This window comes from Rhagoletis zephyria, unplaced genomic scaffold, assembly GCF_001687245.7.
Source record: "Rhagoletis zephyria isolate East Lansing unplaced genomic scaffold, Rhagoletis_zephyria_1.1 Rzeph_scaffold_02158, whole genome shotgun sequence".
Lineage (NCBI taxonomy): Eukaryota > Metazoa > Arthropoda > Insecta > Diptera > Tephritidae > Rhagoletis > Rhagoletis zephyria.
The window spans coordinates 54,203-81,175 of record NW_016159242.1 but is presented as its reverse complement, the minus strand read 5'-3'; the positions used below and the strand labels follow the sequence as shown (position 1 = coordinate 81,175).

Genomic DNA, 26,973 nt, shown 5'->3' with positions numbered 1-26,973 from the left:
TAAGCAAAATAAGCAACAGTTTGTATAAGAAGATCTTCAAAACTTAAATACATAAATATATACATATATTTGCGTAAGCATGACACAAGATCAAAGCAGTGAAAAGTGAAAAAAGTAAGCTGCCGCACTGAAATACTGCATTATTTAGAATGCGACGAAATGAAGCGAAAAAAAAAAAATAAAATAGTTATAACGGTATCCTACTAATATTATATGTATGTAAATGTGAAGTTTGTGAGTGACTGTGTGAATATGTTTGTTGCTATTTCACGCTACNTCCTACTAATATTATATGTATGTAAATGTGAAGTTTGTGAGTGACTGTGTTTGTGAATATGTTTGTTGCTATTTCACGCTAAAACGACTGAATGGATTCCTATCAAATTTGGCACACAGACAGGTGACACCCCGGATTAAGATATAGTGTATACGTTGGAGGGAGTTGCCTCCTCTTATTTAAATTAAAATCAATGAAATAAGTTAAATAAAATAAGACAACATTGTGGGTATCTAGTGAAAGGGATTCTAAAATAATTTTTTTTTTAACTTTGAAGATCGTTGCCACCTGTTCGAAGTGTGGAAATCAACTTAATTAACAAGTTAAATTAAATATTTGAATCTGCATATCAAACGACAGAGGTTTAAGAAAGCCTTATTTCGAACATGATTCTTAAGAGGGTTGCCACCTATTTTGGATTTCAAAATGAATTCAAACATAAAGTTAAGTTAAATATTTTCTAAAATTTTCTTTATCTAAAATATTTTTAAAGAGGTTCGCCACCTATTTAGAAATTCGAAATGAGTGTAATTAACAAGTTCAATAAAATATTTTAATATGGGCGTCAAACGCGAGTGGATTGAGAAAGCTTTATTTCTAAAATGCTGAAGCATTATTTTTAAAATATTTGTGTCTTACATATTTACACCAAATTATTTAGCTTAAAAACATTTATAAAAATGAGCTGCTATTTCTCTGTTATGTTGAAAAAACGCAATTTAGCATTGATATGAAACTAAAATTATATTCTTAAGGCCTGTATGCAATTCTCAGGAAAAGCAAAAATTCCATACAAAATGACGTACAAGAAATGCCTAAGAAATTTTCATGTGTAAAATTTTCTTGAGTCAGTACCCAGTTCTTAGGAAATTTGCTACCTTTCTACTACAGTTTTCTAAAGTTTTTTGTGATAAAAGAGCACAAGGCAACCCATGCTTGCAACGGAAATATACACCCGTTCTATTATTTCTCGAGGAAAGTGCGAGCCAACAGGCTGCTGGAGTATCAGTTGTCAAAATTCCTTGGACACACACAGGAAATAATGGCAATTTTTTTCTTGACCGCTTTTTCGAGAGCTGCATACCAGCCTTAACACACAAAAACTATCTACGAAAGATAAGATGTAATTTTTAACAGAACTGCCAGGAAAGGCCAATATCGAGACTGGCTGAATTAAGATAACCATCTCAGTGAGAACATCAAAATAATCAGCAGTATTCCTGCGATCGAGATCAGTTTCCAACTAACATCATAAACAAAATCTTTTTATAGCGGTTGCCCCTGGGAAGGCAATGACAAACCTCCAACTGTAATTCTGCAGTAAAAAAAAAGCTCCTCATAAAAATACAATCGTCATTCGGAGGCGGCGTTAAACTTTAGGTCCCTCTACTTTGTGTGACAACTCAAGCCGGCCGCCACAAGTCGTAAACTTACATATTGTGTTAGCGCCAATTTACATTTTTTATTTGATTATAACGATAATTATCGTTTAAAAATTTTCGTATTTGAAAATAACACTTTAATAACACCTAAGTAAACACTGAGGAGAAAAATAGTAAAATCAAATATAAGCGTATTTAAATGAAATGAAAACGTGTTCAAAAGTAGTTTATAATGGAAATATTCAACTCAAATACGCGCATATAAAAATTAAACATTTTGCACTTCACGGATTCTTTTTCATAATTAAGACAAACCAATGGAATTTTCCTGCAATGGATTTTAGGCGCATTTGAATTTAATATTTCTATTATATATACACTAACTCTGAACAGGTTTTCATTTGATTTAAATACTTTTTATTTGATTTTACTATTTTTCCCCTCAGTTTATACTCAGATGTGCATACATATTTTCTTCTAGTGAGCTACTGATAATCGGTACAGCTATGACGTTTCTACACAGCATAGAAGAACAGGTAGAGGTCATCTCAGCATACTTAACTCGGTTTTGTGTTATTTTGGATTATGACACTATTGAAGCTAATGAGCGATGTGCAAGCTTCTTTGAAGCAAACATTTAATTTTTGCTTGAAAACAAACAAAAATATATAAATTCAAAATTTGTCTTAAGCCCTGAGATTTTTGCGGCGCCGCGGCGGCTTTCTATGTATAAGTATCCTTAAGAAATTGATCCAACCCGGTGCTAATTAAAAAATTAAGCTGTTTTGAGAGTGGCAGGTTCCAGATTCTGAATGGAGACGATTTGTATGTACTTGTTCTCGTCGGTGTATACTAAGTCTAACGAAACCGCAAAACGTGGTTGCATGCAGAAAATCCTATTTTACAACGGTGGTGTCCTTTAGGTACTATACTCTTCCCACTAAGGACTTAGCATGTTTTCACTCTAAACTGTTCTTTCTTTTTATACCCGAGCGTACTTGTGCTTAAGGGTATTATAACTTTGTTCACATAACGGTTGTTTGTAACAGGCAAAACGAAGCGAGATAGATATAGGCAAATGTATACATAAATGATCAGAATGAAAAGAGAGATCGATTAAGCGGTGTCTGTCCGTCCGTCCGTCCGTCCGTCCGTCTGTGCACACGATAACTCGAGTAAAAATTGAGATATCTCAACGAAACTTGGTACGTGCACTTCTTTCTGCCGTAGGACGGATGGTATTGCAAATGGGCAAAATCGGACAATAACCACGCCTACCTCCCATATAACGGTAGTTTACAGAAATACGAAAACCGCGATATTTTAGTAACTACTGAAGATTCTTCACTCAAAATTGATATTTACACCGCCCACTTATGATCACATATATGTATCTCGGTAACCGTTCAACCAATTTGTACCAAACTCGGTATGGTTATTGTGCTTGCCACATAGAAAAACTATTGAAATCGGACTAAAATTACGGCTGCGATTCATATAACGGCAAATTTCAGAAATGCTTGAAACTTCAATATTTCGAAATTGAAGGACGCCAGTTTACTCAAAATTGATACACCCCGGCTTACCATCTAGCGGAAGGTTTCGGAAAGGTGAAAGTATATTTAATACCCGCGCCGGATATTTAATGTTCGGCTCCGCCCGAACTTGTTATTATTCACTTTTTTAGTTTAAAACCGAGTTTCTATTTTTTTACTTGTGTATGTTTCAAGGTTCAAAGAATGAGGTGAGTTTGGTTAGATAAGTGTGCCACAACTTTTTTTTTATCAAATGTCGAAAATCAAAAGCTCTAGAGATATGCCCGTATACGCTTACGAAAACAAAGCAGGCACGAAAAAACAAGAAATACCTCAAATTCACCAAAGTCATTTATGTAAGTGAAAAATTATATTTTTATTGCAATTTAATTTGAAAACTTGCAGATGGGAAAATATCATTATTAACCACATTAACAAAGTTATACTCTCTTTATGTTTCAGCTGTTGCATTTGCATTAAAATAATCACTGTATATATGTAAATATCTGACTTTCCTATACCACTTAAAATGACTCTTAGTCTTAATATTTCTGTGAAGAGCAAAGTTTTCATTTATAAATCAAATGGTTAACAGGCGCATAGAAGTGCTTGCTTTTTATACAAATTTCTACAATATAAACGTACCAAAAATATCATCAATATTATTGATGAGACTATTGAAGAATTCACGATCTCCGAGTGCCCGTGACATTTCAGCACATTTAAAAAACAATCTTTACACTGATGTATTTCAAAACTCTAAAAAATATGTCTTAACCAACCACTTTGTCTTATTTCGATCCGCTATGACGACAATTGCTTTAAGTAAGCAAACAAAAGGAACTTAAGGAAACCGTTTGGATAAAAACGCGGCCAAAATAATTAAACGTGACCTAGAAAAGCCGCAAGCACACGTGTGATGACCACAACAGTAAATCAATGACTGACGGCAATCTAAGCGTACAATACTACACCACCATTACATATAAATGTCTATATGTACTTATATATTCATATGTATGCATGGATGTAAGTATAGGCTTTTATTTGCCCAAGTGTATGTGTATTACGAAAGCCACACAAGCAGTTGTACACTTGTTAGATAAGTTTTTAGTATGCAATTAGACGTTGTATGTATGTATAGTGTATACATAGGAAATACTCTGCTAATAGTTTACGCAGGATCAGCGTTTATTTCAAAAAACAAAAAAAAAATGTTAAACGATTTTTCAACTTGGGAAAGCTTAAATTTTAATTAAAATGGAAATTGTAGACATGGAAAAATTTTTGTAGAGAAAAAGTCAAAAATTTCGAAGTTATATATCGAATAATTGAAATCGTTTGATCCCATGAGAATTATAACACTCATTAATAATTTAAAAAAACGNTGGAAAAATTTTTGTAGAGAAAAAGTCAAAAATTTCGAAGTTATATATCGTTAAATCGTTTGATCCCATGAGAATTATAACACTCATTAATAATTTAAAAAAACTTCACTAATATCACTGGTTTACAGTGAAAATGGTCCACGGTTGCCACTATTCCTATGTGGAATTGCTCGCTGAATTAGTGGTCAAATGAAAATGCGCACAGATTTTTTATATGAAAAATTTGCAGGAAAGAATGTTGCTCATACGCCATGTAAACAAAATAAACACATAATATTTCCTTTTTATTTATCAATCGAATTTCTTCATTCGTAGCATGTTTTTTTTTAACAGATCAGGATTTTACACAAGTAACAAATTTTCGTAAAATTTATTATTTTCTTAGTTACCATGTTAAAGTTTGAATTTTCAACTTTCCCATCAAAAAAAAATTAATAAATAAAAATTTGGAATGATAAATTATTTTCTCAGAAACTATCAGACCTATAAAAGAAGTAGTGTATATAAAGTTTATGGAGAATTTTGTTGGCTTTCTTTTGCTATATCTCGTATTACGATGCTTCAATTTGTTCGTAAGATATACGTAGTGAAGTGGAACCACACTTTTTTCGAAAACCTATCCAGAAATTTTCTAGATTTTTTGAAATCACATTTTTATTTTTATATCATTACAAAAACGAGGTATTTTTTTCGTATGCATTTATCATCAAATTTTTACTATATCGGTTAAACAAAAAAACGTTTAATTTGGATTTAAATTTGTTCGATCCTTTTAAATCTTACTTGGTCTAAAAACCTAAATCTGCAAATAACGGTCATAATTCTGCTATGATCCTAAAAATTATGAAAATTATATCGATCAAAAATTTATCGAAAAAATAAAATTCCAAAGAATACAGAATGTTCTTGAAAGTAAAAAATAAAAATCATAAACTAACGGTTAAATTTGATCAGAAAAATAGAAATCCAACTTTAACAATTAAATTATAAATTTTATTATAAAACTCATAACCGTTATGGTCCCTGATCGAAACTTATTTGATGCGTTCCTTTTTCGAATTTTTGTGTGCTTCTTGGTGCAGCCGCAGAAAAGGAGGACGACCTTCAGTTTAACACCGCCTCACAACTGCAGACGTTTTTTTCGCGACATACTTTTTAATGGCATAAGTACACTTGAAGGTTTGCCATTGGCTGCAGAGGAGGAAAAAAAAGCTTTTTTAAATTACACGTTAGCCCAAAACTTCTATACAGGGTATACTATACATTCGCATACTAGGCACACCCTCCTCCTGGCGCAATTTACAACGAATGCCAGCCGTTTGTGCATAATTTCTACACACTGCCATTGTTTCACTAAATTGACCCATAAACAACTTGGGCATATAGTATAGTGTAAATACCAGTCTAAACAAATAAAATTATTAATTTAAACAAAAAGCCAATGAAGTTCAACTGAGCGACCGCAAATCGTCTGCTGGATTGGCCACTAATCATATTACCTACAGGCTAAGTAAATGTCTAGTTAATTACATACATATGTATATGTATACACAGCTAACTATGAGTGATTGCATTTTGAATTTTTGATGAGCGGGTGTGTATCCGTCGCTATTGGTAAAACCGCACAAGCCAAATGTGTTAAAAGAAAATTAGTGCAAAACATATTAAGCTATATTACAAGTGAACTACAACTTTTGGTGATTTTATGTACTTGCATCAAATCGAAAAATAAAGCAAAATTATAAGAAAACGCTCAAATTTTTAAAAGAAAAATCTCTAAAATCAATACACACAGCAAAGCTAAATACATATGTGTGTATATAAGTATTTATATTCACAATGGCTTTTGTTCATCTACATTTATAATTGACGTAATAAGTTGTTGTTCAATAAAGTTATATCAGGCTCACCTTGATCGTTTAGCAGTTCATCTTCCAATTCTTCGGCACCAAAATTACTTAGTAGTTGTCTATAGTTGAGTATTTCTTTTGCTTCTTCATTATGCTGATAGAATTCTGGCGTATGACCGAGCTATGTAAATAAGTACAGAAATCAAAAGTGTTCATATACATATGTATGTATGTATACACATAAGAAATAAGTTGGTATATGTAAGTTTACAGCTATTAAATTTTGGGTTTTTTTAATAAATTTTGTGTTTTTTTTAATAATATTTTGTCGCCTACACTTTTGCTCAATGTTTGGCCGAGCTTCTCATTCAATCCTCGTTATGCATTCTGATGGAGCGACCTACAATTTTACGCCGCTTTCGAATGGCTTCGTGAGAAGCTCCGCGGTGTGCCGTTGCCTACCAAGGGGCGGCCGCTGTTAGAAAAAACTTTTTTTAATTTAAATGTCGCTCAGACCAGGGATCGTACCCAGGTGCTAAGAGGTGGTAGTGCGCATCATTAACCAATCAGCCATGGCGAACGGCTGATTCAATTTTATTTTTTTTGCAAAATTTCTATTAGCTAACCTCCACTGCTGAATGTTACTCATACGCAGTGTCCTACTCAGAAAGAAAATCTAAAAACGCAGTCTGGCTATATTTGGCCCCGAGTTTCGTGAGTGTATTAATTTTTGTATGAGTAAACTGTCGCACGCTGTTATATGGTATCTACATTTGTAGACTACCGGCTAGGAGATAGTGATTTTTAAAGGAAGTGTTTTGAAGGCCTTGGAAATAATTTTTTTGTTTATTTAAAAGCCAAAATTGTTTATAAATATTTTTAGGAAGCTACTAAAAACCGCGGACACGGTTGTAGTGCAAATATTTTATTTATTAAAGATTTTCGGCGAAAATGCTACAAATATAGACTACGAAGCATGCAAAATGCTTTAAGTACAGTTTAATGTTTTCTTTCTTTCTTATTCGGTTTATTTCAAGGATTGAAAAATTACAATGGACAATGTAATATTACTTAATATTCTCAAATACCAGGGATCGGCGTTGCGGCGTTTTATTTTTCCTCCATTTGAGAAAAATTAACCCTTTGGTTTTAAATTTTTGTATCCAAGCAGAAACTCAACTGCGCTATCTCAGAATTCGGTTGAGAAATGCATTATCTCAGCTGCCGATTCAAAAAAGACCTATCTCAGAACATTTTCAATGTATTTCCGTTTGAGATAGGGCGTTTTTGAATAGAATAGAATTCTGAGATAGAGCGTTCTTCAACCAAATTCTGAGAGTTCAAATTCTGAAGTAGGGCGTTCTTGAAAATTTTCCGATATAGGCCATTTTCCAGCAGGCTGCCGAGATAGGTCAATCTTCCACTCAGCCATCGATATGTACATAATTTGGATTTTATATAAGTATGTTTTCAGATTAGAGATTAACATTTTTAAATTGTTACAGCCCAAAAGAAGTATTATTTTTTAAATAAATACATCCAGTTCCTCAAACGCTGCACTCGACAAACATTTGTTGGCAAATATATTTTAAATGATGACTATTAAAAGGTGCGAGTGAGTATACTAGGTGTATGGGTAACTAAGACCTCACGCTTGCAAGGATCTATATCGGGTTAATATTCTATTTGATCAGAAAATATTTATTTTTAACGACTTGATGCCAATTCTATGTAAAAATTTATTTTCCTTATAAAAAATCTATGGAAAACTTCAAAGCCCCCAAAATTAAAACAATACGGCTCTCACTTGGCATTTCCAATTGGCGTCAGTTGGCACAGAAGAAAAACAACTGGTGTGCTTTGTTGAACTCGGCCAAAATCGCTTAGGCGGTTACAGCGCCAAATAAGAAGAAGAAGAAGGGTTTCCCTCTTTTTGATATTCTTCAGTTCTGAGAGTGTTAGCAGAAAAATTCGAAAAAGTTGCTTTTTCCATGTAATTTTGGACTACCCTAGTGTACATATTTATGTACGAGCTTTTGAAATTAACAATTTCAAATTATCATAATTTTGTATAGTCTGAACCTTTTTAAATGTTGTTGATTGCTCTTACTATTCAACAAAATTCATAGGACACCCATTTACTTTGAATCTATCATTTTCCATGATTATATACGTAGTTATTATCCTCATAGGATTAAATAGAGTATATATTGCGGCAAAACCTACCTTATCCGCTGCTTTGCTATTGGCACCCAGCTGCGTGAGTACGTTATAGAAGTGACCATTATCATTTATAACAGCGGCATAGTGTAGCGCTGTTCGTCCATCGGTGTCGGCGATTGTAGTGGTTTCTGGAAAACGTGCTGCCAAATATCGAACAATATCTGTTGGGAAAAATAAAGAAAAAATTTGAGATGAATACTAATATATATGATTGCGTGTGTCTTTTGTTGCTGCCTATTAATTTTTGTAAATGTATGCAAAATGTATGTATGTGGTTGATACAATTATAGAAAATCAATATAAGTAAAAATTTATAATTAGCCTCAAAAGCAGATATTTCCACATTTTTGGTTGGTTGGCCTTCGGTGTATTTAAAGTAAACACGAAACTTTGAAGTCATCGTTTTAATAATTTATTATGAATTTTTTTAGTTACGAAAAGCACTTAAAAGTCGTATCCATATGTACTTAGAAGTTTTCAATGTGAAAAATATGAAAACCCCAATACTTCATTGGACGAACTAATTGGTTACATTTCGAGGTAAGCGGTCGGTATCAACAAAAAAAAAACATTAAAAATTGTTCTGAGTATACCATTTTCATTCAGAATTAAGTAAGGCAACATTAAGTATGCAATGATTGTATCTAAGCTAAGACCTACTTTTCACCCATTAGGTGAGGTTAGGAGGGGGTGTGTGTAGACTTTTACATACTTTCGCTCAGAGACAGAATTATCAATTATGAGTTACCCCTTTAAGCGGGTGTCAGGATGAGACAGGTACCCATAATCGAGAGAGTAGCTTCAAGACATTATTCTACTGAACTAATTAATATACTATCCCTAATAAAGCCGAGAAGATCCAACACTTCCACCTTTGCTATGTCGGCCATACAGTTGAAGAAGCGTGAACACAAGTGCTTGCGGCGCTTCGTCTTTGACTCATGCTTATGTTCATCACTGCAGCTTCTCAGAGAGTGCTTGTTGGTATTCGACACCTTCGATGATGCCAGTAAGAACTTTTACTGTAGAGCTATTGAGTTTCAGTATCTCACTCGTCTCTCTCCTACTAAGCCGCGGCCATAATAATAATCTTGTGATCTCACAGTTTTCTCATTTGTTCTCGTTTTGTTAGTCGCCTCCATCATCACTTTTCCTAACGTGATCACTAAAATGGTGGTAGTACGGAGCTATGCGCTTCTTCTATTGGCATCTCTGAACCGCATCTGGCTACCTCATCAGCCGACTCCTTTCGCCCAGCAAAGAGTGACGTTGATACGGCTCAGTGGCGCCAGCGTGATGCGACATTTCAATACAATTCCCGACTTCACTATTTTAGATCCTATTGCCTTCAGTGCTGCCTGACTGTCGACAAAAATATTGGCTTTGTCTTCTGGAATTCTACTACTAAGTAAAAGACTAGCCGCCGTCTCTATAGCGTAGATCTCCGCTTGGAAGATACTGCTGTCGTTCGGTAGATGAAAGGACCGGTTGATCTGCAGGTCTTTCGAATAGGCACCGGCTCCGATTCCTTCATCCATTTTTGAATAGTCTCTGTAGATTTATATACTCCCCTCTTCTGCAGTCAGTCTTGCATTTTATTCTTCAGTAATCAGTGCTGGTTTCTATATCACCCATTACTTTATCTATACAATTTCAGAAAGCTCAAGGGTTTTTTTTAACTCAAGGAGTTATAAACAGCTTTGTACCTATTTTAATACAGAATTACTATATCGATTACCTGTGTTTCCAAAAAGCACAGCTACATGCAGAGGTGTGGCACCGTTGGGTGAAATCTCATCTTTGGCTATCGCAAACTTTCGTCTATCTAAAGCCTGTTGCAGAGCAAGTAAGCTACCTTCGCGTGCCGCCTCGTGAACTCGACGTATTTTACTCTGAAATATAATGCAAATAAAGCTCCAGAGAAGCTGACAAAGCAAATATGTTTCGAAATTTTCATTTCATGGCGGCTTATTCGGCTCGGCTTTGAGACTCATTATTAGACTATGCTCTTAGGTGGGGATCACACGATTTGTACATTTTGGCCAGTCACAGAGGAATGCTGTTTTAAAAATTTGAGTTTAGCTCAATAAAAGAGTTTCTAGACAACATCACTCTGTAACTGTCACAATGTACAAATCGTGTGATCCCAGCTTTAGGTTTTTCCTAAAATTTATTTATTTTATTTTATTTCTTACTTTTTCAATTCCTAATGTTCTCTTATGCCTAAGTACTCACCATATAGCTGGGCACATTACTGAGAAATGCCTGTATATCCGGATTTTGTGATTGCATATTCACCAATTTATTACCATCACCATTGAGAACAATTTGCGCTAACTGCTCCATATCGCCAGAATTAATAACTTTCGTTATGTCGGACTCCTTGAGTTTTCGTGGGATTAGAATTAATCAATAAATGAGCACACAGCTACGACAAGAATTTCCACCAACAACAGAATGTACATAAAAACACACATACAGCAATTAAATAAAAATAGACGACTACTTAATGAAACTTAAATAAGCAAAATTATCAAAAGGCACCAACTACGAATATTCTAACGAAATAGCATTCTATTCGTATACATAAATAACTCAAAAACATTAATCACTTGAAACTGACAATATTTAGAAATTAACTTGTATGCTTAGCGTTAATACTTCATGTACATAAGCAGCAGATTGCGACTGAACTCTATTATCCTCCGATGCGCCAGCCACAAAGCCTTCAATAGCCAGCGATGAGGTAGGCGAACTACCATCAACATTGTCGTATTTATCTTCGTTGTAATTCTCATCAAGTTTATCAGCTGTTTGCGGACCTGTAACCACATACACGTCGTTTTCAGCGTCAGAATCTAATGCTTTTTCAGGCTCCGATTCATATTCAATTGTATTTTCATTTTCAGCTACCAACTCGGTCGCCTGCTCGTTGTTGGGCTAGAGAAAAATGTTCGGCGGTAACAAATATTTATGTAGATTTTTTGATTTTCATTTATTTCGTTTAAAATGTTGTACTGCTTTTTGAAAAACTAAATTTAAAAAAACCAAAAAGGCACTGTTATTTCTCTACAACTTAAGTTGCAATGGAATCGTCATCTACGGTGTCACACAAATAAAAGATATACGATCTATACATATTTACATACAGTGCTCTTGTTAAAAAAAAAAAAAAGAAAAATCTGTTTCCTTTTTGAGCAGCGAATAATCGATGGATTTTGCTTTTTTATTGTGTCGGCAAGAACTTAAAGGTTAGGGTAGGTTACATCTCCTTTTTAACGTTAAACTGTTACGGACACTATAATCAGAGCCATGTTCTTACAACATCTTCTCAGAAAACTGAAAGCAAACTCGTCTAGTCTAGAGAGAAGTTTCTTCCTTGGGTTTGGGATCCCAAGTTAAAAAGGTCAGTCCGCTCTTATTAAGATAGAGAGTCCACCGCCACCAGTAACCTAACTAGCTTTAGGTAAACTTGAGTCAGGATATATAAGGTATACATAGGCGAGATGTCCGCATAGGCAATCACCTCTCAAGTATGTCGTTTAGGATCACTATCCACGGCAGAAGTGGGAGGAGCTCAACTAGCGGGGTGTGTATTTTCAGTGTATGTTTTTCCTGCCAACAAGCTCCTTTGGAACAAAGTACGTCGTTAGCTTTCCTACAAGGAAGCAATGAACAGATCCAGACACTTTCTTGGGAAGGTCGGTGAAAACATTCTATAACTACGGCTCAAAGACAGAAACGGGTACTGGAGCTGGATGGCATCTGGACGGTAAATTTAGGCGATTTAGTGTTTTGAGCGCAGTGTCAACGGTTTTTTAATCGTAAGTAATTTGGAATACTGAAAGCAGCAGACTGGATAATTGGCAATAGGTGGCGCAGAAATAAAATCAGGATCCGCAGTGACAGCCAAGTGCTCTAAAGACTGAGGAAATCGCTCGCACCTTAGATAGAGGCTGAAATGCGGTTCTCTGGAGCATCTAATTGGGCCGCAGCTAATTTTAGAGTCAAGCATTGTGGGAATATTCGGGTACATCCAGCAAATCATTAATACAACTCGTGAGAGCCGTTGGTGTAATATTGACGCCTGCAAAACAACCAAGTGTTTCTTGTAAAGGCCTGAATAATAAACATAAAAGTAAAAACAAAGATAAATATTAGGAAAAAGATGAAGATAGAGGAAGAAAGATTTAAATAAAGGTAACTATAGAGAAAAAATATGTATAGAGACACGAAGACTTAGAGACTTTAGAGATTTTCGGGATTCTCGGAACTTATCGATATAATAACCTATATTTTAATCGATTTGTTATAGACATTTTTATCGATTTTGTTATCGATATTTTCGGAACTTATCGATATATAATCGATATTTTTATAGATTTTGTTATCGATGTTCTTGCCGGTTTAACTATCGAATTGTTATCGAAATTTGTATAGATATTTTTATCGATTTCGTAATCGAAATTTTATCGATTTTGTTATCGATTTTATTATAGATTTTATTATCGATTTTGCTATCGATATTTTTATTGGTTTTGTTATCGAAATTTTTATCGATATTTTTATCGATGATGTCGATATTTTTATAGATTTTTCTATCGATACTTTAATCGGTTTTGTTATCGATATTTTGTGGCCTAGGTGCACTTACTTTTTTTTTTGTTTTGCCTGCCACCCACAACGCCATTTCATTCCAAATTATATTGTACTACGACATTTTTGATACAGAACTTCGAAAATTTGAATCGTATACCATTTTCGCATTTTTGGTTGAATATTTTTGGGATTTGCCCATAGCCTTTACAGTAGCCATGACCGTATTTATGTTTTTGGTTCTATATCTCTTATCCTTCATATACTTAGTCCTATATTCGTACAAAATAACAGTAACTGGCACGAATTAGAATTGTTCACTGGTATTTTGTTTAAATTATTTCATTTGTAATACGCTCGCGATAGGGTTTGTGCTTTCGTTCACTATCTGCATAAGCGCTCGCAAATTTTAAAATAAAAATTCCCATTATTTTGCAGAACGAATGTAATAATTTTGTAGATAGAACAACCCATTAAGATTAATACACTCAGATATCCGCTTTTGTAATGCTTAAATGTGCGGTGGTAGCCAATAAAATACGTACTTAGTCAAACGCAGATCTCATAACAAGCTGCAACTATCTGTATATATCCACTTGTAGCCTACTTATACTTATGTAACGAAACGGAACAAATACCGCCACAAAAGCATTTGCATCAGTAGGCGAGTTTAAAAACATTTACGCTAATATCAATAAAATAAATCATACTTTGAAAGTCAGCTATTAAAATTCTGCATCGAAAATATCCTCCGCTGGTAGCAGATCGAACGTTCTTGATAAATTGGCGCAATGCAACACATGTTACGGAACGCAGCGGCAAAAAAAAAGAAGCCAATGGTAACGAAAAAGGCAATTGCAACAGCTTACGCCACACGCCAACAATGGCTGACATGTGAATTGGCAATGCGAAAAAAGACGAATAATTGTAGTTGCGCATATTGTAGGACAACAAATATTTTGACGTTTGCATGTTCACATGCCATTTCACATGCAACGCTGGAAAAACGAAGAAGCATACACGCACACATACCTACACTGATAATTTTGTGTGTATGTACATTAGAGTGGCTTTTCGTTGTAGGGGTAAAAATTAAAGTGAACAGAAACAAAAATACGCTATAAAAAAGGGATTGATCCTAAGAACTCACATCTATACCATTACTAAGATCTGCAGTGAACAGCTCAACTAGTATGCTTAAATTCTAGTTCATGAACTATTATTTAACTATGGTAGTCATACCAGTTCGTCATGGACTATAATTATAGCAGTTTCTCTTAGAAAAAGTACACTAAATATTCGGTATAAACTCTAGTTCGTAAACTGATATTCAATTGGGACGTCATACCAGTTCGTCATCGAGTAGAATTATACCAGTTCTCCGCAATGAAAGGCCATTTACATTTTACACTCTTATTTTCGTTGTTGGTGTTTTTTTCGCCAAGGTAGGAGTATGATGTATTTGGAATGTTTTCGGGATTGAAAAATGGCACTGAATATAGCACAACGCCGAAACCGGTTTGTCTTCAAATCAAATTTGACAAGGGATGACGGAAATTCGTTCAACGATACATCACATTTTATACTCTTTCGGCTTCTAGCTGAATGTTTTTTTTTCTTATTAATTTCACTCGGAATAAAACACGTCACGGTGCATCTGAACCAAGATTAAATGAAAGGTTGCTGAACATTGGAAAGTCTTGCAAATTTTAAAAGTATATCGTTTCTACTAGCTTTGGAAATTTTTATTCTATTATTTTTTATTTTATAATTTTCATTTTTACAATCATTTGGTATATATGTACATTAGGGTGGTATATAGTTGAAATTTTTATGCTCTCAAGCCCTAGGGTAGTTCTTTTTTTATTCTCAGCGCTGAAAGGGTGACCTCCCTCTCCATTACGATTGGGAGGGGCGGTATACCCACAAGAGAACTGAGTGCATCAGCAGGACAGGTCCGCATTGCACCTGTTATGCCAATGCGCACCATTCGTTGCAGTTTGCTTAGTTTTGTACTAGCAGTTCTTTGTGTCGTTTTATTTCACTATGCCAAGGATGCGTAGGTGACTATGCGCTTCACAACCGGGTTAAATTATCAGTAGGCCAGTTTGGGGGAGAGTTCACAAGCTTTAAAAAAAAGTCGCGTACAAGCGACAAAGACTCTCATTGCCTTGTTTACGGTTGCATCCGNAATTATCAGTAGGCCAGTTTGGGGGAGAGTTCACAAGCTTTAAAAAAAAGTCGCGTACAAGCGACAAAATAATATTTTGCATCATTTGAGAGACCTATTCCAGTGCAGCCCAGACTAAATTCCTTCATGGATAACATTTTTCTCAAGGTAAACGGAACCACAGTAGTTTTAGGAGGATAAATGGATAACCCTTTGGTGTCACATCATCTTTGTGTAATGGAGATCGTTTCGCCCTGTTACACAGATCATCAGATCGTCTACATAGCCTTGTGTTTCGAAGCCGTTAAGAAGCCTTAAGAGATAAAACAAATTTATTTCATTGGCAACTGTGAGATCAAAATTGATCAGTATTGTGCGATTAACTCTTCTATTAAAATTAAGATCATTGGAAAATTGCAAGAAATTCGTCACGGATACAACGCTTTGGTTAGGTTATTTAAGATGGCGATGGAATATATGCCTCCTGACGATCACAAAACCTTAATCAGGCAATAAATCTGCCACTGGAAGTCATTGAGTGAATAGTTGGTGAACAACAAAAAATTAATTTTGGGCGAGACGAAGTTCGCCGGGTACGCTAAGTTTCCTCTAATTCTGAAATGTGAATTCTGAATGAGAGTTAGTTAAGACCTTTTCATAAGGTGAGTGACATAATTATAAGGTTATCCACACATTCATAAGTTTTGACTAATAATTTTTTTCAAATTTATTTTAATAATTTTTTATAAAAATATTATTCATTCTATAACAAAATCCTTATGTATACTTAAGTTCAAGATTCAAACTCTGTAAAAAATTAAAAAAACCAAAAAATATATCGAATTTTCTTCCAATTTTCACAGTTTTAAAAGGCCATTCAATTCTTGTTTAGCGAAGTGCACGTTTGGAGTAGTTACAAACTACCGTTTTTTTTGTTCAGCTATAAGTAATTTCATAGGAGATTTTTTTTCATCCTTACTAGTCCTCATTGGTATTATAAATCTGAAAGTGAGTTTGTTTGTTTGTTACGCTTTCACGCTTTAACTACTCAACCGATCATCACGAAATTTTGTACACTGGCGTCTTTTAAATTTTTATCTCGATTATACGAGGGGCGTGGCACCTCCCCATAGAAATGAAATATTTTAGAGTGCATATCTCAGGAAATATTTGTGATAGAGTACTGGAGCTCATGGAGGAGGGCTGCCATCTGTTTAAAAAATCAAATTCAACTTGAAGTAAGGGAATTATTTAGGTGAAAATTATATTGAAAGTTGTTGTTTGAAAATATTTTGAAAAGGTCGGACTACGATGGTTTCAGCGATAACCCCGAACAAGGGTTTCGTTGGAAAATATTTTGAACTGGGTTGCCACTTGTTTTAGAAGTCGAATTTAAATTAATTATACTCAAGTTAATGTGTCAAAAGTAAGAGTGTTTTGAAATGTTCAGAATTAACACGCAGAATTTTCTGAGGTATTTGAAGAGGGTTGCTGTTTTAAAACTAAATTCAAATACAATTATTTTATAAGGTAAATGAGTTATTACGATATTAATTGATAGAGTCTCGAAAAGGCTTTATTTCTAAGCTATATATGCATAGAAGGGGTTTCCACATGTTTCAAAATTCAAATTCAACTTGAATTGTCAGACGAAAGAGGTTTAAAAAGGTTATCAACTGTTTCAAAATTTAAATTAAAACTATTCAACAATTTCAATCATTTCGAAATGATTTTGAAAGGGCTTCATTTCTAAACTACATGTAAGTAAGAAAAAGTATCTCAAGAGAGAGGTTTAAGGAAGTCTTAGTTTGAAAATATTTTGAAGATGGTTAAAAAAATTTAAAATCTTCTCTCTTTGGCATAGTTTTAATATGTTGAGTCTTATTGAAAATACACATAATGTAGTACGCAGAAATTTCATGCACTCAGCGAAGCGGGTGAGGGCGATTTAGTAGTACATAAAATCGTCAGATACAGACAGAAGAGTTAAAACATGATGTCTATGAAAAAGGTAGATTTAGCTTTCTGTAATGAGATTTGTGATCAGGCGGTGCGGTTCGGTGCGTTAGTTTGTAACCACCACGGCGATTATATAACTACGAGAATTTATATAACTCCGAGAATTTCGCAAGTCTAGTGCAACATTGCTTGCTCATCAGATCTTTTATTCTTCAAACAAAATTTTAGAAAGACCCTAACTCATATTTTTATTACATTACAGGAGAGGGGAAAAATTGAACCAGAACAAAGAAAACAACAGCCACATATTGAAGAAGATCTACTAACTATGTAGTTGTGCACGTGAAGTATAGAAGAACAAAGTACAAAAACATTTCTAAAAAGAAGTGTAGTCTATACGAAGAGATGAGGTGATGAAATTACAAAACACTTTCAATTTAGTTCAAACGTTTACATATATTAATAATTCAAATANTAGAAGAACAAAGTACAAAAACATTTCTAAAAAGAAGTGTAGTCTATACGGAAGAGATGAGGTGATGAAATTACAAAACACTTTCAATTTAGTTCAAACGTTTACATATATTAATAATTCAAATATTTTTTTTTATATTACAGAGTTTTCTAAGTGTGTTGTGTAGGTTCTCTTTTTGCAAATACAATATTTTGAACTTAAGTTTATAATGAAAATTTCCATTTAATTGCATAAATTTTAGTTTAAAACATTTCTTCAAATATCAACTACAACTTTTTTATACACAACAAATAACTCCAATTAGGGTGTGTGTTAAATTTGAGAAATAAATTTGAACAATATTGTAAGTATGTATACATTTGTTATATAGTTAGTGGATAGGATATACATATGTATGTATGTATGTAGTGAGTGTACATTTGTGCTTTGGCTAAAACAGTACGTATAAGAAAGTAGCTACATTTGGTAGTGTAGCATAAATCACAAGTACTATTACAGTTAGTTTTACATGTTCATTTAGTGGATATCTATAAACAATTACAGGGCTTCAATTTGGTTTAACTAATACATTGTTAACAATTTGCAACTTTCGCTTACGCACGCAAAATGAATTCATATTTGGTTTCGAAAGGGCAACACTTTTAAGTACTCAACTACATGCGAATTTTATGTAGGAAATAAGAAGATGCGGCTAGTACAGACACCATATTTTTTTCGTGTAAAAAATTTTGCATAGTTTAAATAGGAAATTACTTTTTCAAAGCGTGTTTATATATNACGCACGCAAAATGAATTCATATTTGGTTTCGAAAGGGCAACACTTTTAAGTACTCAACTACATGCGAATTTTATGTAGGAAATAAGAAGATGCGGCTAGTACAGACACCATATTTTTTTTGGCGTTAAAAATTTTGCATAGTTTAAATAGGAAATTACTTTTTCAAAGCGTGTTCATATGCTCAGGTGGTTGTTAGGTTTGTGCAGATAAAGATTTTTTTAAATTTTGTTAAATTAGTTTTTAAGACGTTTTGTTGTTGGAGCTTAATTTTTACAAGTACTTTGTGCCCATTAGAGCATGCCAAATTGTACCTCATCTTCTTCATCATCATCGTCTTCGCTCTCGTTGTCACCCTCAATTAATGCATCGTTTTTCTTCTTTGCACTACCATTACGTTTTGTTGCGCTGCCATTTCGCCGTCCCCGCATCGCTTTGGCTGTGGTGAGTCGTGGCATTTTTCCACTCTTTTGCTCATTTGTTTCATTTATCTTTTCACCTCTGCTTTCTGGTGTTGCTATGCTTACTTTTTCGCCCGTTTCTTTATCCGCTTTCACAGTGCGTTTTCTTTCGCCATTTACTGTTATAGTTTCACTTTCTATGCTGTTGTTGTTTATTGCAATTTCTTTTGAATTGTTTGGTTTTTGGTCTATTTCGTTTTTCACATCCTCTTCAGTCTTATTGTTTACTTTAAGTGCTCCCTGGTTTGTTTTTTCCTTGGCGCCATTTTTGTTGCTGTTATCATTGTTTTCAGGTTCTGTTGTGTGAAGTTGTGCGCTTTGTGGATTGTTGTCTGTTTCGCCTTCGTTTTCAATTACACTTTCTTCACTCATAGAGGATTTCTTTTCATCTATGATTTCGTTCTTATGCTCAACTAAATTTTCTATAGCAGTATCTGTTCTCTCACCAGTTGTTTTACCGTCAAGAGTTTCTTTAGTTTTTTCTTGCTCAGATTCCTTCTCTTTTTCTTGCTCTTTTTCCTTGTCTTTTTCATCTAGTTTTTCTTTTTCGTTTTCATCGTTTACATCTTTATTACCAGCAACTTTATCCAACATCTTTTGTTTTTCATAGGTTTCGTCTTTCATATTTTCATCATCGGCTTCCTCCTTTTCGCCTTCAACAACTTTAAATGCATTTTCAGCAATTTTGCTCACTTCGCTTTCATTATTTATTTGTTCTCCTTTTTCTTTTTCAACTGTTTCATTTTCGTTATCTTTCATTTCTTCATTCTCTTTTGAAATCCTTTTACCCATACTTTCCTTGTCTAACTTTTCTTCGTTTTCATTTTCTTTTATTTCATTTCCATTTTCAACACCCTTTTCCTGCTTACTTTGTTCTATATTGCCTTCCTTATCAACTTGACCCACTTCTTTGCTTTTTTCCTCTATAACTTTCGCTTCCTCGCTCGCTGTTCCTTTATCATTATTATCAACCACACTAGTGCTTTCATTTAAGTTTTTTGTATCTTCGTCTCTTTCATTATCTTCACCCATTTTACTTCCGCATTCTTTTGCATTTTCCTTACTTTCATTCACTAACTTTTCATCGCTTTTAGTGGTTTTCAACTCTATTGCTGCTACTTCCTTATTCAGTAGCTCATCTACGCTTGCTTGTGCCTCCTCGCCTTCGCCACCAATGCGAGGATCTAACGCCAGCGCGTTTCCGATTGCATCTACTTCTTCTTCGTCTTTTTCATTGCTGCTATTTTCCTTAATTCCATCGCCTACTTTCTGCTCTTCTTCAGCTTCCGTTGCTTTGCCCACATCACCCACTACCTTCTCATCTTCCTTTTCATCTGCCTTTTCAACTGCCTTCTCATCTTCCTTCTCACCACTACTTTCTTCATTTTCATTAATTGTTTCATCACCGGCTTCCACTAACACATCGCTCTCTTTCTTTTCCTCCCTTTCTGTTGCCCCTGCCTCTACTTTCGTTGCTTCTTCTATCTCTTTCTCTTCCGGTTTTGTTTCCGCATCCTTTGTACTCTCGCTCTCAGTCAAATTTTTGCTCTCTGCTGTCGCCGTAGTTGTCTCATTCTCTCCTTGCTGCGCATGCTCATCTCTCTCATTGGTTGTTGTTGTAGGTTCGTTTAATGTTTTCATATTAGTCTGCAAAAGTAAACAATTGTCGACTGATATCTTTCTGTACGTTTTAGTTTAAAAAAGCAAAAAATGTTCATGTATTTAAAATTTTATTATTTTTCAAAGATCAAAAATTTGTTAAATACTCATTAAATTAACACAAAAGTTGGAAAAAAGTAATTCAAGCCAACAGATATATTCTTGTAGAGAAGTGATTGAAGCCGCTGCCGAAAACACAAAAAACGATTTCAAAAGAAATGGTGTTGAATAAAATAAAAAATGATGTATTTAGATTTGTAATTAGGTGTATTCAGTTTCGAAAACATATAAGAATTCCAAAAGAATATCAAAAACATCGAAAAATAGAAAGACGCATCAAGGCCGACAATAGCTTACTTTTGACAGTTTGCTAAAAAATTGCACTAATTCAATTCTTCTAATCCATTTCTATTCTTCTGGTACATATTTTTTCCAAACAAGGCATACATATTTATAAGAAAAATTTCGTAAGCAGAAGCGAAAACAACGCTGCTGCTATTTACATAGTTGCATAAAAAAGTTCATTTCACTTTTTAAAATTAAATTGTGCAAAAAGAAATTCTAAAGCATTCTAAGCTGTTGTGTACGTACGCAGCTGTGCATAACATTGAGCAAACATTTACCCAGCGAACTACAGCAGTACGTAGAATTTTCTAAACGCCTGCCAGATTCAAGAGCAATAAGCAATAAGCCTTAATAACTCTAAGTGCATTTTTGGTTAAAATTCAAAAGCAATTGACATTCAGTGTAAATGATTATACAAAATGTATGTTAGAACTTATGAACGCTTAAAGCGCGGCAATGCACAACTTACCTCGCCTTCAATGGCCTCTACCTCAGGCTCAGCAGCCTCTTCGGCAGCCTCAGACGCAGTCTCGTCCTCAGCTTCCGCTTCAACCTCCTCGGTTTCGCCGTTGGCATTGCCATTGATTGCCTCCGTTTCAGCATTTTCATTTACGGGTATCGCACCTTCACCATCTTCTTCATCAGCCGGTTCATCGTTATCATCGTCTTTCACTGGTGTCTGCGGTATTGAGTCACTGGCGGTGCCATTGGTTATTGGCGTTGCGGGCTGTTCTTCTTCTGTGGCGCTTATGCTTTATGATCATGTTTTGTGGCGCAGAAAATGGTTGAAGCGATTTCGTGTGTGTTGTGTGGTGTGTGTGTGTGTTTGGTGGATGGTATTGTGGATTTGGTGTTTTTGGAAAAATATTACTTGTTATACAAAAATTCAAAAAAAATTCATCAAAGGCTCTACATAAAAACTAAAACTAATTAAAAATTCTTGCATTACTGATTTTTTTGCTAGATCTAAGGAGCTTTTTTCATCGCTCTTTATTAGCTAAATCAAAAAGCTTCATTCCCTAAGTAATGATAAGATGAGTTGCCAAAATAAAATTCATAAAAATTTATTGTGTACGAAAGATGTTAATTTTTGGAGGAATATATTTTAAGGCGGGTACGGCACACACTTCATAACTTAAAAGCTTAAAACCTAAAATTTTTTAAAGTTAAAAACGTACTATTTTTTGCATAGTTACTCTGATAACTTTCAGATTTACAATTCAAATTTTAAAATTTTTTCTTAAGCAACCTAGGCGAACAGACGGACGGACAGACAGTCACCGCTTAATCGATTTTTCATTCTGAGCATTTATGTATACATTTGTCTATATATATCTCGTTTCGTTTTGGCTGTTACAAGCAACCGTTATGTGAACAAAGTTATAATACCCTTGGGTACAAGTGAGCTCGGGTATAAAAAAAAGCCCGTTTGTTCGATATACGAAAAATTAAGTTAAAAAAAAAAAAAAAATCGTTGGAAACCGGTTTGGAAGAACCGAGTCAATCACCCTAGTACATACTTTTCATCGGACCAATTGACCTTGCACCAGAGCAAGCAGATCAATGTAAGAATGAGTGAATAGGTCTTGAATGAGAAACAATCTCCGCAGCACTAACGCAAAGGCACAAAACTTTGTGATTACACCTGGCAAATTATTTTCTGGTGATCCCATTTATGTCGATATATGTATATACATACAGTATCTACTCATTGTTTTTTTTTTTAAATTTTGCACAGAGTATGAAAGTTTGGTTTAAAAAATTACAAAAAATCGGGAAAGCTCAATCAAATTTTACAGAATTTTTCGAGTACGCAGATTTATGTATATTAAAGTAAAAACAAAAATTAAAAACCAAGACAATATAAAATAATAAAAACTAAATAAAAAATAACATGCAAATTTAAGATAAAAATTAACAGGAAAATAAAGGCTAAAAAATTATTTATTTTGGAACGAACTTCCGTCATCCCTTGTCAAGTTTGGTTTGCAGACAAACCGGTTTCGGCGTTGTGCCATCTTCAGCTAAAAAATATTTAATAAAAAATTAAAAATAATGCAAGTGAAACTAATAAAATTAATAGGGTAATATAAAAAAAATTTAAAATAAAAATCAAAATGAAAACAAAAAAATATAAAAAAATACAAAATTGATAAAATATAAAACAAAAGCAAGAAAAGGAAATCAATAAAAAATTAAATTCACCTGAAATAACGCAAAACCAAATATAAAAGTTTGACATAATAATAAAACTTAAGAAATAAAAAATTAATTTTTTATATTAAAAGTAAAAATAAATAGATGTAAAATATAAATTAAAATTTTAGTAAATATAACACCCAAGCTCATAAAAAATAAAAGCAAAAATTTTAAGAAAATATCACTTTATAAAATTTTTTGTATTAATTTTATTTAAAATGTTAAAATTGATGATGATTTATTTTTGTTTATTTTTGTTATTTATGGCCGTATAACAATTATAATAAACAATTTTATTTAGCATGAGGCCATTTTTAATGAAAATTTTTTGTGAAAAAAACGATAATTTACATATTTCATGATGATTGTGAAATGAAAATCAAAAAAAAAAATATCTACACTTTAATTCAACATCAAATTGGTGAAATAAAGACTTATTTAAGCTGTTTCAAATCCTGGTATTACTTGTTTTAGTTTTCAATTTTAACTTCCAAAAATTAACATCATTTTAAAACATTTTTAAACTCTACTTAACAGTTCAACCGCTACCAACTATAGCTACACAATCAACGCCCATACTTACCCATCGTTTAAATCAACTTCGGATATATTTTCAATACTTTCGTCAATGATGTGACCATGAATACCGTTAGTATCTGGTATTTTAATATCAAGTTTCTGTTTAAAACGGAACCACAACGGGATAAAAGGAACAAACAAACCGAAAACGAAAATGTGTACATGCATAAATACATAAATATATACATACATATATGCAAGTCAAATTTAATAAAATGAAATTCTCAAATAATTTCTCGCATTTAAAAACAACTCACCTTGCCACCATCGCCGACATCCTCACTCAACGCCTCCCAATCGGTGGCGACATCTGGTGAAACGCGTGGCGCCTCCGGCACATAAACCAAAAACGCACGTTCAATATCGTTAGGCTTGTGACGATAGTAAGTAGGCGATTTCATTTTCTAAAAATAGGCAAGCAAAAAAAAACACAAGAATACGAATGATTTCGAAAAACATCTGAAAATCACAATTCAAATTCAAAAGTAATTTTGTTTCCAATTACGGCATGACATTTTAACGCGCTTGGCACGCAATTACTGAAAGGTTACTCCAGCGCACAGAGGTTCAAAACTGGAATTTAGTTTTCTTAATTCACTGGAGTCTTCACTTTTCACTCAATTTGATTAGTTTCTAATAAAAGTTAATAAAATTTGCAAGAGACCAGTTTAGCCCGATTTTTCAATTTTTGTTTGTTTGTATTAAATTTTTAGTGCAAAGGGCAGCAAAAGTAGCAATTTTGAAGAAAATCGAGTCACCTGTTACAGTCAATAAATATTTTCAGTGGCTAAGGGTTCGCGTTGATTTTTAATAATATAATAAACGCTTTTATTTCCCATTTAGCATGCAGATGTGCTCGAAATGTTAGCAAAAAAATTTAATGATACTGCATACCCAACGTTTTCATAGAAACTCAAAAATTTTTTTTTTTTTGTGAAAATTTTTTATAAAACGTTTCAAATTTTCTGTGAATTTTGTACCTGTAACGAAAAAAACTATTAGCCAAAATTTTTATAAAAACCAAAAACCAAACAAATAATTTTGTGAAAATTTTTGTTATAACATTTCAATTTTTTTTTTTTTTTGGAAAATTTTTTATAAAACGTTTCAAATTTTCTGTGAATTTTGTACCTGTAACGAAAAAAACTATTAGCCAAAATTTTTATAAAAACCAAAAACCAAAAAAAAAATTTTGTGAAATTTTTTTTTAAAACATTTCAATTTTTTTTTTTTTCATTTTGGGAGAACCCTACAATCGTTTCAAACTTTATTATGCAACTTTTATTTATTGAAAAGGATAATCGAGCTTCTTCAAAATTGCTTCTTTTTCTGCACTTTGCACTAAAAAAAAAAAATTAATACAAATACACAAAAATTCAAAAACCGGCTCCAGTGAATTGTGAACACAAAATGGCAATTTTGAACCACTGTGCAGCAGTGTACTAGGTATTACATAGAATAACAGCAATGACATACATATAAGCTCGTTCGTTTGTACTTACATAATCCATGGCCTCCTCATCGCAGCCGGTTTGCGTGAGCAGCGTATAACAGCGCATATTATTCTTATGACTAGCCGCCCAATGTAATGGCGTTTTGCCAGTTATATCCGTCTCAGCAACGCCATCCGGCCAGATGCCAATCAGATACTCGAGTATCTTTGTATGACCAAGCCCCGCTGCCTTGTGTATGAGATTGAGGCCATTCGCATCGCGACATGTGATGAGAGCGGGCGGCACTGGTGGCTCCATTTTCGCTTGTAACGTTTCCAGATTATTGTCGATAACAGCCTGATGCACATCTTTGATGGAATTCTAAAAATATGAAAGGTGTAGTTGAATATGAGCAAATAGCACGAGTTGTTTTTTTTTTTAGTTTCACCTGCTCTCGCCAGAAAAAAAACGCTAAAGTATTACTATTGCGTGTATTTTAATCAATGGCGTACCAGAAATAATTCGAATAAAAAATGAATCAAGTATTTGAACAATTTTAGCGCTAAAACGTTTATTTTGGGCGAAAAAGTACCGAAATTATTCATTTTTTCATTATCACTCGAAAACAATCATAATTGCTTTTTTTTACAACTTTGGGAAGTTTTCAAATAGAATGTTCATATTATAGGCAATGGACGTTGGCATCAAATTCAACATATCTGTGAGCTTTCAAGAGTGTGCCACCAAATTTAAAAAAAAGGTTGTTTTTTATTTTAATAATTTAAGACTCTTCAAAATGTTAAAATTAAAAGGTGAAAATGTTCTCCTTGCCACAACTAACGCATCTAGTGTAATAACAACAGTGTGCCACCAAACGAAAAAAAAAATTGCACTGATTAAAATATGACTATGATTTTAGAAACTAAAACCCCATTTTACAAATTATATTGGCACACCCGGAATTCATTCTTAAATTGTTATATACTTGAAAAAGGTAATATATATGCGCATAAGGAGTACTGTGTAAAAATCTTCCACGCCAATATTTAATTGATTTTAAATTATATGATTTTTAGAATAAGACGTGTGATAAAACGTGGTAGATAACTGTGTATGATGCCACCGGGCCAAGAAGTTCCATACAAAACTTTTTTAGTATCGTGACAGCAGCAGTTTCTCAAGAACAATAAAAGAAATGGGTGTATAAAAATCTACATAGTTTTTGTTTTATTTTTTATTGTAAAAAACAAGTATTAAATGATTTTTTACACCAAGCGAAAATAAAAACATTCATTCACACCAACTTACCATCACATACGGCACCGCTGCCAGAAATCGTTTTACACGCGGATTTGTGCTCGCCTGTTGACACAGTCGACTGCCTTGCCCCGCCCACAAGATGCGCGTCAACTTTCCAATATCCTTTTCGTGCATCCATATTCTTATAGTTGATAGTTTGACTGAAAAATCTGTGGAAGAAACAGAGGTAAAGCGAAATGTGTGTGAAAATTCAATTAACTGCACATTTGGGGAATGTAAACTTTAACAAACTACTTAATGTAGTTTTCTTAACTTATAGAAAGTACTTTTATCATTAAAACTATTTTTCGAGTATTCCCCTTTGGCTGTAACTCTACACTTGTGGCATGTTGGCATGCAATTGCGTT

General features: G+C 33.7%; 1 protein-coding gene across 5 annotated transcripts in view; it reads right to left on the bottom strand.

The window, feature by feature from the left end:
- LOC108366126 (myb-like protein X) overlaps positions 1–26,973 on the bottom strand; it is a 57,305-nt gene that overhangs the window by 1,858 nt on the left and 28,474 nt on the right. For 2 of the 5 annotated variants that reach the window (XM_017620434.1, XM_017620432.1), the window contains exons 3-12: positions 26,615–26,775; positions 25,376–25,687; positions 24,131–24,277; positions 23,878–23,972; positions 21,565–21,847; positions 11,296–11,595; positions 10,891–11,037; positions 10,394–10,547; positions 8,659–8,816; positions 6,493–6,613 (exon numbers count right to left, since the gene is read on the bottom strand). In XM_017620434.1, coding sequence (XP_017475923.1) covers positions 6,493–6,613; positions 8,659–8,816; positions 10,394–10,547; positions 10,891–11,037; positions 11,296–11,595; positions 21,565–21,847; positions 23,878–23,972; positions 24,131–24,277; positions 25,376–25,687; positions 26,615–26,775 — 1,878 coding nt within the window. Of the gene's footprint in view, positions 1–6,492; positions 6,614–8,658; positions 8,817–10,393; positions 10,548–10,890; positions 11,038–11,295; positions 11,596–18,734; positions 20,739–21,564; positions 21,848–23,877; positions 23,973–24,130; positions 24,278–25,375; positions 25,688–26,614; positions 26,776–26,973 lie in introns of those variants that run through there. The other 3 variants (XM_017620433.1, XM_017620436.1, XM_017620435.1) reach the window with 3 other exon arrangements.